At 47.2% G+C, this 13,769-nt stretch overlaps 1 protein-coding gene across 7 annotated transcripts in view; it reads right to left on the bottom strand.

Annotated features, from left to right (window-relative positions):
- HDAC4 (histone deacetylase 4) overlaps positions 1 to 13,769 on the bottom strand; it is a 186,305-nt gene that overhangs the window by 22,827 nt on the left and 149,709 nt on the right. For all 7 annotated transcript variants that reach the window (XM_063162701.1, XM_063162702.1, XM_063162696.1 and 4 more), the window contains 3 exons: positions 9,447 to 9,580; positions 8,069 to 8,189; positions 4,918 to 4,964 (listed from right to left, as the gene is read on the bottom strand). In XM_063162701.1, the coding sequence (XP_063018771.1) occupies positions 4,918 to 4,964; positions 8,069 to 8,189; positions 9,447 to 9,580 (302 nt within the window). The remainder of the gene's footprint in view (positions 1 to 4,917; positions 4,965 to 8,068; positions 8,190 to 9,446; positions 9,581 to 13,769) is intronic.

Raw genomic sequence — 13,769 nt, 5'->3', positions numbered from 1 at the left:
ATGTTCAGTGTTGGGCATTTAAAAGAAGAGTGCCCAGGAGTAACAGCACTTCCCTGAGGAGCTCACCCACCCTAACAGACCTTCAGCATCCTGTGCTGACCACACAGATTTCTTCAACCCTAAATATTCCACAGAATCACCCCCCTGAAAACGTGGGAACAGGCCACAGGCAAGGCAAGGCACCCTGCAGGCATGCTCATTGCTGTTATTCCAGACTGTGTCACCAGATGAAAGGGACATTCCTCACCAGGAAGGGAAGGACCCCCAGCCATTTTTCACATATCTGCCCTGAGTGTATCTATGGAAACAATGGCAAAAAGCAGAAATGGGAAGAAAGGGATCATTTGCTGTGCCTGACTCACTGAGCAGTCAGGAGACACAAGTGGCCCCACAGAGGACTGATCCACCTCCTTCCCAGCCATGCTGAAGCTGCCATTGGAAGTGATTCCAGCTCTGTGATCATGGATGCTTTCTGGTAGCATCCACCCCAAGGATGCCCTGGAAGCCACAATATAAACTAGGAAAGCACTTGGAGAACACCAAAAAGCCTCTGGGGAATGCCACTGCATTGTGGGAGAGCCCTGCAGTGGCTATTTGTGGCCTGCACCCCTGTAAATTTGCACAGTAAGATGGGAACAGCAGCAGGATAAAGTCTGAATTACACAGGAATCCTGGATCAGGACTGCACACATGCAGAAGAAACCTAACCCATTTTTCTTGGTCTTTGGAAGAAAATGCCTCAGGACACCAGCAGGAAAGAGCTTCCCTTCCTGCCTGGACACAGCAAGTTCAGGGCTCCTTCCATGGGCCCTCTTCATTCCCTGTGAGGCACCAGAGGAATGGAAATACAAAATACCCAAATTCACCTGTCCTAAGGGGCCCACAGACCCTCAGATGGCTGCTGGGGCCAGCTTTTCCCACAAAAAAAGACAGGATACAGGATTCTTCAGTGCCAGAGCCAAGCATTGCCACAAACCAGGCTCCCGCCAGGAGCATTCCAGGAAGAATGTCCAAAGTGAAACCCAAAGAGTTTTTCCTTCCTCATAATAAAAATTACTATTTCCTTACAATTATTTCCTAACAATTATTTCCAAATTACTATTTCCTTACAATTATTTCCTTCCTTTAAGGAAAACCCAAGGTCTTTTTATTAATATCCATGATGAGGCTCCCACTCACACTGTGAATTCCTCCTACTCACACTGTAAACCTTGCTATTCACTAATGTGCAGCTATCTCAGAATTAAATGAGCACCTCACAAAAGAGTTCATTATCCTACTGAATAAAAATGCACTGAAATTATTCTACTGAATAAAAATACAATAAAATTCTACTGAAAAAATCCACAGGTAAGAAATCAAGCACCAGGACAGGTTGACACAGGTGGTACCAGAGCTCCAGACCCTGCAAAATGAAGGAATTCTGCTCTTCCCTCACAGAGGAAGACACCCCACTGTGTCTCCTCCTGCTCTCAATTAAATAATTCTCACATTCTCTTCCTCTGACTCCCTAATTAGTTCCTCCTCATTTCCATTCCACTGAAGTCCTTTCCCTGCTCTCTGCTCTGCAAGAACTTACTTTGCTTGCACAGTTCCAATTGTTGATATGCTCTAATCAAAGCCCTTGAAAAACCCCAAAATAGAATCAACTACTCTGGAGAAGATCAACAACACAAACACCTCTGGAGTTTTTAGAACACGTGCAGAGAAATGATGCAGGTCTTCAGATATTTTTAGAATGTGCGCAGCAAAACGCTACACAGGAAAGAAAACAAATTTATCAGCTCTCCTTAAATCAAGCCTTTGAGTGTTTTGAAGAATCTGGATGCAAGTGTGCTGGGATGATCTTGCAGATTTTCCAAGCTTAAACTCCTTTCTCCCAAAGTAAGAGCCTAAATGAGGGATGTGGGACTCCAGGCAGCTCTCCAAAATGCAGTTTATTTTATCCAAGATGTCACAGCAGCCCAGGGTTATGGGTGACAGAGCTGTGCCCACAGCTGTCAGCTCCAGCTGCAGGCAGGCCTGGAGACCCTTTGGTTTTGGTTACAATCCATTATAGACTTTTCTTTGCTGAGCATCTTCATACAGTAGAACCAATCTATACCTTAACTTTTACCTATAGCCTATCATAATTGCTATAATTACCATATTCATGTTACTGTTCTCCAATCACTGAAAGTCAGTGCATTACAGTTTAAGCTAGAAGTTGTTTTTCAGTTTTCTTGCAGTGGAAAATTCTGAGACCTTTTTTCTACTTGCAGCATTTGCTGAGTTGTTTGCCTGTGCTATCTTTCTGCTTGGTAGAAACATCTTCTTGTTTGGGGTGGGTTTATCATGTGCTCTAAGCCATAAAAACCCCTTCTAACTAACACAGCCTTTGCCTCCTTGGTTAGCCAGTGAGACTGGCTCAGCAATTCTTTTATATCAAGACTTGCTTCTATCTTATTCTTTCTTCATATTTTACACTCAAAAATCTATCTGCTAAGCATACATATCTGTGAGAATTTCTTGTCAAACTTTCATCTTTCCCAATATCCCAAAAGCCTCCTCTAATCATCCTGGATTAGGAAAGGCCATGGTGAGTGGCAAACAGGGTGTGAGCTGCAGAGGAGCAAAGCTGAGCACAATTCCCAAGTGATCAGCAGAAATAAATGAGTGATGTTTCACTCAGAGCTCACACCTGTTGATTTCAGAGCTTCTGTGCTTTCTTTCTTCCTCTCCTGCTAGGACCAGAAGGCTGCAGAAGGGAGGAGGCTTGTCAGCCATGGGACAAACCAACAAGGAAAAAGAGTTTCCAAGCACCTGGGAACAAATTTACTCTTTTCTCTCTTTGACTTCAATTCACCAAGACTGAGTTTTTAATTAAAAGAGAGGGTCTGAAAGTTGTTATAAGATGAAGGGATTTGCTCTGAACTGTTTCCTTGCTGCTTCACTCCCAGAGCTCCCAGGGAAGCACAGGGTGGGATTGTTGGGGTGTCTGTGCAGGGACAGGGGGTGGGTCAATGATCCCTGTGGGTGCTTTCAGCTCTGGATATTCTCTGATTCACTCTCTTCCCTGTCCCTCATTCCACTCATTGTTGAGGAGAACTCACGGCTGCCCAAGTTTCATCCTCTATCCTGAGGCAAAACAGCTCTCCAGGGGTTTCTCCCCCCCAAAACTGCCCTGCATCCCCCTCCAGACCCATCCTTCCTTTTCATCTCCACAACATCCCCAAAGGAAGAGAGCCACACTCGACTGCTTGCAGGAAAAGAGCCTGGTTTCAAAGCTTTCCAGCCCGTAATTTCACACAACACCCTCAGCTCCTGAATTCCAATCATCAGCCATCATTCTGCTTTATCCTGCTCCAGTATAAATCCAAAGGAGGACCTGTCCCACATCATTCTACTGATTTTTAATTTTCTTTTCTTTTCCTTTTGACTTGATGACATCATGTTTGCCCTCTGAAAAAATATCTGGCAAACAATGGGGAATGGCTTCCCACTGAGAGAGGGCAGGGTGAGGAAGGATATTGGGAAGGAATTGTTCCCTGGCACAGGTTTTGCTGATAGGATTGCTCAAACACTGCACCAGAGTCAGCAAATATTCAATATTAAGGGTCTGTGGAGACAACCAAGCAGCATCTTTATTGGGAGCATATCAGGAATACCAGCACCGAGGCGTTTCCTGCCCTGATTTGGGATTTAATGCAAGACTGCTGGGCCCGTGCTGGGCTCAGACACTGTCTCTACTTGTTACCATTCAGTCTTCATTTGCAAATGATAATTTTTTTTTTGCTTTGAATGGCATGCCTGACTGCAGGGCAGAGTAAATCCAAACCTTTTAAGCTCTGGCCAAAAATTTGCCATGAATTAGGCGACTGCAGCATATTTACAATACAAAATAAAATATCTCCACGAGTGGCGGTACGAATAAACGACGATTATTCTTTTTTTTTTTTTTTTTTTTCTGACGGGATAATTTTCAAAGCAGCGATTTTGCAAAGACTCAGGAAGAAAACAATTTTGTTTCATTTCCATAACAGAATCCAGACCTTGAAAATTCAACTTCATGAGCTACAATTATGCAGCAGAACTACCACTGTGAATTTTCAAACACAATGCCTTTTATTGTCTCTTCTCATTCTTTTCCCCTTCCTGTTCTCCACGATTTTCTGTCCTGTCACCCTCCACAGAAACTCTGGAGCAGAAAGTCTGACTTGAAAGGGAAACTTTTAAGCTTTCGGGCTTCAAAGGAAAACAAGAAAACCTTCAAAACAAGGTATTTGGGGTTTGGGATTTTTTCAGCTTTATGGGAACAAACAACAGCAAAAAGCCTGATTATATGGAAATTTGACAGCTGAAAAATAACACTCAGCTTTTCCACAAGGGATGGAGGGGCATCTTAGTCACCTCCTGGAGAATCCACGTGGATTATCCTGGAGCTGGAGAATAAAAGATGCCAAATGCTGTTTCATTCCAGGGCAGAGAAACAGCAAACTTGCTATTCACAGGAGAAAAAAATGTACATTCCCAAATATTGTCCTGTTCCATGGCCACGTTTCCCACCTGCTCTGGAGCCCCGAGACTGAGGATGGAGCACGAGCACATCCTGCTTTCCACAGGACAAAAAACCACTTTGGGATGCAAGGGCTGCTCCCAAACACAGCAACCCCTTCCCCAGTGAACATCCCAGGCTGGGAAATGAGGTTTTTCCTCCTGAGTGTCCCTCGCAGAGAGCTCGGGCTCTCGGCAGCAGCCCCGAAGCGCTGCGGCTGCTTCTGAAGAAAGGCACGTGAGGCCGTGGCAGCCCCTGCTCAGGGGCAGCATCTGGCTGCAATTACCCACCCTGGAATGCAGAGCAGCAATTTTTGGTGCTGAGGGGAGCAGTGGGGAGAACAAACAGGACATTATTTACACATTAAAGGGAGGTATACTCACCCCGACACCACCGCAAGGCAGCCTGACAAACATCGACGTGAGGGAACCTGGGGGGGACAAGAAACCTGTGAGGCACAAAGGTCACCAGGCTCTGGGGCCAACTTTGTGGCAATTCTGCTATCTTTCCAAGCACAGAAACACACACATTTCTTCCTGGGGCTTTTCTTCCCGTTTTCACCCAGCCCTGTTACAACACACACACACACAATGTACACGCTTAGGCTCCTGTAAAAGCTGTCTATAAATCATTCAGTTTTAAGCAAGGTGGGTGTTGTCTGATGTTTTGAGACTATACACGAGGAAGATGCCACCAACAATCACTCAGTGTGTCTTCTCAGATGTGCACTTTAACCCTTTCCCACTGAGGGAGGACAGGAAATCACAAAACCACCCCAATTGTCACTCACACCCCAATTGTCACTCATCTGCAGTTACTAGATGACTTTGGAGAGCATGGGCTTCATGAAAGAGGAAGACAGAAAAATAAACCAGTGGCAAGCAAAGAAAAAACATGTGTTTTGACTGAAATAGCAAAACCAACAAGGAGAATGTGAGAAAAATTGAGAAAACCATCTGCAGGGCTAATTTTGAATCTGCAGGAAAAGTAACATCGCTCTCTGGGCTCGCGTGTGAATAAATTCTGTGGGGCCCTGAGCAACCTGGTCTGGTGCAAGGCGTTCCTGCCCATGGCAGGGGGTGGAATGGGATGGGCTTCAAGGTCCATACCCACTCAAACCATTTGGGATTCTGTTCCTGAGAGAGGAGTTCATGCATCTGGACTCATCTGAGCTCCAAGTGAGATGCCCTCCTTGATTAGATCCACATGGAAGTTCTTAGATCATCCTGCCTCCTGTCACATCTCTCACTGCTAATCCACCCATTATTTCCCTATTTGTCTTCTTGACAACAATTTAGGATTGCTCCCCACAAATTAAAAGCAGCCTTATTTGCCTAAAGTTTCAACTTGTCCAACAGGTTCCAAGTGTTTCCACTGTCCAGGGAGAGATGGGTTTGTACTTTGTGTCCTTGACAGGACAAGGGGAGATGGATTTAAACCATGAGAGGGCAGGGATTGATGGGATATTGGGAAGGAATTGCTCCCTGGGAGGGTGGGGAGGGGCTGGGATGGAATTCCCAGAGAAGCTGTGGCTGCCCCTGGATCCCTGGCAGTGCCCAAGGCCAGGCTGGACGGGGCTTGGAACAATCTGGGACAATCTGGGAGGTGTCCTTGCCATGGCAGGGGTGGAATGGGATGGGCTTTAAGCTCCCTTCCCACCCAAACCGTTCTGGGATTCTGTGATTCCATGAAGGCACATCCCCCCTTTTCATTTGCAGAAGCTTAACAAGAAACATCCTGTGTCCTGAAAAACCTTTATTCCCTTCCAGGCTGAGGCTTCTCAGGCTTTTTTCTTCCTCACAGAGGTATCAAAGGCCAAGAGTTTACACGGAGTCATCAGACACCTGCCAAGACACTCCCATTTGCATCCCTAAACCTCACACCAAGCTTTGCCCTCAGCGTTCCAACCTGCCCTAAACCCACCCTCTAAGGTGTTTCAAAGAACCCCACCAAGCTGGTTTGTAAATCTGAAAGCCTTTTAAACCCTCAAAGGGAGAGCTGAAGCTGAAGGAGGGGTTTTTAACCTGAGCTCCTTGCTCAGGTCCTGCCCTGTGGAAGCCATCAGGAGATAAGGGGGTGATGTGAGCTGGCAGCCAGTGCCACTGGAGCATCTCCAGGCTGAGATGGTGCCAGGTGGGCTTAGGAAAGCAGCTCTAAGCCCAGTTAAGAGCTACTGCACATCCCCTCCTACTGGAGACCCTTGAGGACCTGACCTCCCACAGCTCCAGGGCTCTTCTGCAAGTTGTATCCAAACAGGGAATGTTCTGACTGGAAAGCCTTTGGAATTTCTCTTCTCTACAGGATTAAAGTTGACCTCTGCAAACACTCTAAAATGAGTGATGGAAACCATGGTGGGCACAGAACTACAGCAGCAAGGGCTGCTTCCCCCACACGTTCTCTACAGAAACCATCAGGAATGGTTCAGCAGTTTGGGTGTCCCCCCAAAAATGCATTCCAAATAAACTCCATCTCCAAAGGCATCTGTGGGCACTGCTGAGACAGATCCTGCCCAGAGCCAAGGAGGAAGTGGAAAAGTATTCCAGGAGAATTTTCTCAGATATCCCGGGGAAGATTGACCAAAGCTACTTCAGGCTGTGGGTTTTCCATTCCCGAGCATATGACATCATAAATTCCTGAAAGTTTACCTCCTAATGGAGCTATCATTCAGCTGGAGGTGTCTACTTTTGGGTTCTCTGGCCCTAAAGAGGTGGGAAGTGAGCTATAAATACCGTGCTAATTGTGTGTTTAACCACTGCCTAATAGCTTCCCTCTCTGGGAGCTCATGGACACGCTGAGCAAAATCTTTCCAGCTCCTTTGCTGTGACCACTACATCACAAAGGCCACTGAGTTAAACCTCTTTTTACATCATCCAAAGTCAGGCTAATCCCAAAATAAACTTTCTCAACATCTCAACGTTCCAGAAACCGTTTTTTAAGGTTTTTTTTTTTTCCTCAGATCCCCACGTGGCAACTTCCTAAGTTGTCCCTCCAGCCTGCTGCTGCAAAAAGGCAGGAAGTAAAGGGAGGCGATGATGACTCCACAGAGGTGCTAAAATTCATGTTGTTTGGTTATCTGAACATGCATCCCTTAGAATTTCTGCTGGGAAAATATCTTTTTTTTTGTATTTTTATCTGTATTTTACAACAGACACAGCCCTGTTTCAGGAAGATTTGGTCTCCACTGAAAGGGATAAACAATTCCACTCCACATTAAACAAACGTCGAGGCCCCTGCATCTCTCTTGCTGACTGTCCAAAGCTGCCAGGGGTTTGTTGATGCCTGTGCAGCTGGCTGGGGGTTGCAGATCCAAACCCTTGGGAGTGTGCTCCAGCTCCTGCCCTAGCCATGGATAACTATCTAACACCCAGAGTGAGGTTTAAGCTCTCCAGGGTTTAGGGGTCTGCCTGAAGAGCGGGAGATGGATCCCGCGCACGGAGCTGGGAACAATCCTCTTGGAGATGCACAGGGCTAATGATGGAGCCCAGCACCTCAGCCAGGGCTCAGGAAGGAGGGTGTCCCCCCAGGGAATGGTACCTAGAAGCTTCTTGCTGTCCAGTTTCTGCCTGTTGAGAGGGTTTGTGCCGTAGAGCAGCGTGTGCGCCTCCGAGTGAACCGTCTGCAGCTCCTCCAGCGTCGCCTTCCTGCCACGGATGCACTGCAAGGGGAGGGAAAAGGCTGCTGAAACCACTGCTGAGGGCTTGGCTCTCTCTTCTGTCCCCTTAGCAAGCCACCGAGACACACAGCAAAACACTAAAATGGGTCCTGAGGTGGAGAAATTCAGGTTTGGAGTTAATCCCTTACTCACAATACTTATCTGCTCGACATGGAATGTCATCATCAGATCCAGACAAGATAAAGAAGGAAACATTGAGACAGGAGGTGGTGGGGGTGAAGGAAAGGTGACCAGAGAGACAAGGAAGAGCATCCTTGAAATGGCAGGGCAGAGCTTGAAGAAAGCCAGCAGGGAATGAAGGCAGAAATTCACTATAAGAGTCTGGTGAGGCTGGAAGTCACCAGTGGTCAGGAGGGAAACACAGCTCACATCAACAGCTCCCATCGTGAGAGCAACCAAAAGCACCAAGGTAAGCACAGAAATGAAGGAAAATAAATCTTCTTGAAGGAAATCAACAGGAAATTAAGGACAATAATATTGCCTGGGATCTTACAGTCACAAACTTATACATTGGAGGACATCTCTAACACCCACTGAGGAGGCCAGGCAATTAGCAACGAGGTTCATTTGGTCCCAAATAATCCCAGCATTCGATTAAATGGGTATCCACAGACAGAGACAGGTTTGAAGGGGATAAAGGAGGGCAGGACAGGGAAATTTAGGCAATGGCAATGCTGCCACCACGTGGATGTCTTATCTGATGGCTGGGAACATTCCCAGCCCCATCCTGACATTGCTGGAATATTTATGCTCTGGGATTCAGCCCTCTCAGGTGCTCAAAAAATTTATGAGCACACACTTATACCCCCATTTATCACCACTGCTGTTAGTTGGAACTAATAACCACTCGTTAATTTCTATTATTAATCTTCATTTTTTCTGTTTAATATCTAAGCTTTTCTCTCCATTTGCCTGCTCTTAAAAGACATCCAATAAATCTAATTTAACCTCTTGTGATGGAATGGTGCTCAGTGCCTTCCTCCTACCCCCATTCTTTTTACAGCATAGCTTGACCATTACTTATTAAAGAGTACAAAAAAAAAAAAGTTATTAAAGCACAGAAAAGCTGTTGCTTTTGCTGGAATAATTGGGAGGGATAACAAATGAGAGGGTTACATCATATCTTGCTCTTTTCTTTGGCATAATAGCAATATAATAGTAATAATAATAATAATGTTGTAATAATATTAATAACACTAATAAAAGCAGCCATGTGGCCTGTTGTGGTGTTTCCCTTACCTCACACTTGCCTCTCAGCCCCGTCTCCTGGAGCCTGGACCAGATGCTCTGGATCCTGCCTGCGTGCTCAGGGTGGCTGTTGGTGTTTCCACAGGTGCACTGGTGCTTCAGCATCAAGGTGTCGTACACAAGGCCTGCAGCACAGGGGACAGAATTGATCTTGGGTTAAAAAAAACACCAAAAATTTGCCAGCTTGAGGGAGGAAAAAAGCGAATTTTGCTGTGGAGTCAACGGTTCTAGGCCAAAGCTGTGTCAGAGAGCTGAAAACCCAAAGCTGCATCCTCCCCTTCCCATGGAAATCCTCAAGGGACAGGAGAAGCAGAATCAGCACCAAGATATGAAATGAAACGCCGGGGGGAGGTGACACCTATGTGACACCCAGGAATGGGATCTGGGGCTTTTTCCCTGGCTGCCAAAACACCAAACTCAGAAGGACCAAACCATTCCTGGCTGTGTTTCACGAGCATCCTCGTGCTGCTCTTTGCTAATTGCAGCTCGTGCCTCATTTGCTAATTGCAGCCATCAGCGCCCACCTGGGCAGGTTCCTCTGGTGGGAAAGACATTTTCTCTGGCAGTGGTGCAGTTACTGGGAGCAAAGGGAGCATCTTAGAGATTTTTGGCAACAATGCAGCTTATCCAGTTTCTTCATCAGCCACTCGGTTTCCTATCACTTCCCCTACACTGCCTTGATGTGTATTATTGCTAACTTTTTTGGTAAATTCACTGTCACAGACACCTTTTAGGAAAAATCCTTTCCTTAGGATTTTTCCTCCTGAGAAGCTGAAAAGCCTCAGGAACAAAATGCAAACATTGATTATCTGCTGCTGTGGAATGCAACAGGTGGGTCTGTGATTGGTCTCATGTGGTTGTTTCTAATTAATGGCCAATCACAGTCAGCTGGCTTGGACAGAGAGTTTGAGCCACAAACCTTTGTTATCATTCTTTGCTATTCTATTCTTAGCCAGCCTTCTGATGAAATCATGTCTTCTATTCTTTTAGTACAGTTTTAATGTAATATATATAATAAAATAATAAATCAGCCTTCTGAAACATGGAGTCAGATCCTCGTCTCTTCCCTCATCCAAGAACCCCTGTGAACACCATCACAAGTTCACCACTTCCAATAGGCCAGAGATGAAGCTCTCAGGAGCTAACATCTTTCCCCTGCAGGTTAATAAACCTCTTTCTTCCCCCAATTTCCCAAATGCATCTATCACCCCATTTGCACACTTAGAACAGTACAAACATTGCTTGTCTTGCCCGGGTATAACTGCAGCGAGGTGTTCAGCCCAATGAGGGGGTGCTGGGGGAGCTCAATCCCCCTGCATTCCCAGGGATTTGCAGCATGCCAGCAGCACAGGAGGCTCTGATTCACACCCCAGGGTTGCCTGGCTACGATTTTGGAGGGGAAGTCGGGATTCCATAACCAACAGCAGGTCCCTCCCAGTGGCAGAAGAGATTTAATAATTTCTCTCGAGCAAAAGACATGAAGACTTCAAATGTTGAAGCTCCAGAAAACAGAATAGAAGTGGCTGGTTTGGTTTTGTTTTTTTTTTTTCCCCAAGAAAAGGGTTTCTTGCAGGAAGTATCTGTATGAGTTGGTCCAAGGGCTGGAGCCCCTCTGCTGGGAGAGCTGGGGGTGCTCACCTGGACACGAGAAGGCTCCAGGGAGAGCTCAGAGGCCTGAAGGGGCTTCAGGAGAGCTGGAGAGGGACTGGGGACAAGGGATGGAGGGACAGGACACAGGGAATGGCTCCCAGTCCCAGAGGGCAGGGCTGGATGGGATATTGGGAATTAGGAATTGTTGCTTGGCAGGGTGGGCAGGCCCTGGCACAGGGTGCCCAGAGCAGCTGTGGCTGCCCCTGGATCCCTGGCAGTGCCCAAGGCCAGGCTGGAGCAGCCTGGGACAGTGGGAGGTGTCCCTGTCCACAGCAGAGACTTAAAACCAGACAACCTTTCAGGTTCTTTCCAGCCCATTTTTCCATGATTTCTATGGAATGCAAAGGTCTAGATGAGAACCCAGAGGCTCTGAAGGCAGCAGTGGCAGGAGGCAGACCCAGCCCCTGATGTCCAAGGATGTGCAGCCCAGCTGAGAGCATTTGGGGGAATCCCAGGTGAGCACACCCACAGCTGGATCCGTGCTCCCAGCTCCAGCACGGACACACAGCACAACCTGGCAGCTCCCAGGGAATCCTGAGAGCAGCTGGAGCTGGAGCTGTGCTCCTGCAGCTCCCAGGCCTGGCTGCAGCTGCAGTCCCACCTCCTGGCTGGGTGTGGGCACGCTGTGCCACCGGGAATCTTGGCTCCCTGCTCTGGCTCCTGCAGCTCTGCAGCCTCAGGGGAGGTGTCTGGCAGCTCCTCACTCTGCTGTAGGTGAGTGCAGAGGGAAAAAACACCCCCCAAAAGCCAAACCAGGGAGAGAACAGAGCCCTGGTAATTGGCTGCCCTCGGGTCAGCCCAAGTTCACCTGGAGGAGGTTGTGCTGCAAAGCTCCCTCAAGGTCTCTCGTGTTTGATTCACAGCATCAAACACCACCAGGAGCTGCTGGGCCAAGGCAAGCTCGGAATTCACCTCAGGAAAAGCTTTCACCCCAGTCTGAGTTTAACTGAGCTAGTGCAAGGTCTTAAACTAAAAGAAATTTAGACTGGATTCATGGGAGAAATTCTTCCCTGTGAGGGTGGTGAGGCCCTGCCTGTCCCATCCCTGGAAGTGTCCAAGGTCAGGTTGGACACTTGGAGAAGCCTGGGACACTGTGAGGCGTCTCTGCCCATGGAACTGGATCATCTTCAAGGTCCCTTCCAACCCAAACCGCTCAAGGAATCTATCCCACCCCAAACGTGGTGCTCACAGACCTTGGTTTATCAGTGGTTCCTCCTTTCCCAGGGCTTCACTGATAACAGCAGCATCAATCACTCATCATTTCTCTTTCCTAGAAACCAGCCCAGCTGAAAAGGGAGCTGTTCCCAGTTCCTTCCTGTGGCTGGGGACACTCAGCTGTACACACACACACACACATACACACACACACACTCACACAAAGGGAAGCTCGGCAATTTAAGCTCAAAATACAAAACTACACTGGCTGTTACAAGTTAATTGAAGTGGTGCTGGAAGCAAGGCTCTTTTCAGACATAAGAACAATAATTTTTAAAGGTCAGCACTAAAGCAAAACCAACTGGCTTTTCTTGGCAGAACAAACATATGATCTGAGGTTCAGATAATTATATTGCTCGGCACAGGAGAGAATAAATGCCTTCATCAGAAAGGAAAAACCCTTTAATGCAGAACATCAGAATAATTTGTGGACCCATTTTTGCAGGAGATCAGAGACTGGATAATTGGAGCTATGCAAATTAATGGCCTAACCTGAGGATCCTTATTCAAGTGCACAGAACAGGGCAGGCACGAGTGTTCATTAAAGTCACAGGGGCTGCTGGAGCTAGAGAGGGCGAGTTCAAGGACCTGCTTTCTGGGAGGAAGGAAAATTAAATGTCATGCTTCAGGACATCAAACTGATGGCTGCAAGGATCCAGGAAGGGCACAGCTCTCCCTTTGATGTGGAGTAATGGACATCATGCTAGAGAGCTGCAGGATGCAGCTCTTTACCCCAGACCTTTGAAGTCTCAGGTGCTGGTCACCGAGAGAGACAGGAAAATCAAACACACATCAACCCCAGAACTTGCAGCTGTCTGCAGCTAACTCAGTCCAGGAAGAGCACCAGCTCTCTGTGTTATTTCTGTATAATAAACCAAACATGAAAAGGAGGAACGATTCCTTTGTCTGTTGGACAGTGGCTGCGTTCCCATCCAGAGCGATCGCGGCTGGCTTCATTAGGGCCATGCAATGAAGTCTGCTTCCTGCAGCCCTCTCACCAAACCCTCACACCAATTCCAACCCTCATTCCTCTGCCTCAGCATCAGTCTCCAAAGCACTTATCAGCCAGATGGGTTTTCCTCAGGAAAAAGAAGCCTGATGCACTTCAGCACTGCTTGCTTTTGAAAAACACCCAAGACTTTAATTTCCTGCCTTGCACAGAATGGCTCAATCCTGGTGATTAAGCTTTAGCATCCACCTCCAGAAATACAATCTCCAACACGCGGCCGTGGACAACTCCAACAAAACATGAGGCAATTTCACTCACACATGCTCAGCAGCTGAAATGCCTTTCCTTTCTCCTGCTCCCATGCCCATGGCAGAGGGCTTTTGTCCCCTGGTTCTCCTACACAGACAGTGCAGGTTAATTAAACCAGACCTAGGACTGGTTTTAGGACTAGTACAGAGGCCTTACCTTTATGCTTTACACCTTAATGAGTGCCAGTGAAT

The sequence above is a fragment of the Melospiza melodia genome, chromosome 8 (assembly GCF_035770615.1).
Source record: "Melospiza melodia melodia isolate bMelMel2 chromosome 8, bMelMel2.pri, whole genome shotgun sequence".
NCBI lineage: Eukaryota > Metazoa > Chordata > Aves > Passeriformes > Passerellidae > Melospiza > Melospiza melodia.
This window is presented reverse-complemented; position numbering and strand designations above follow the sequence as displayed.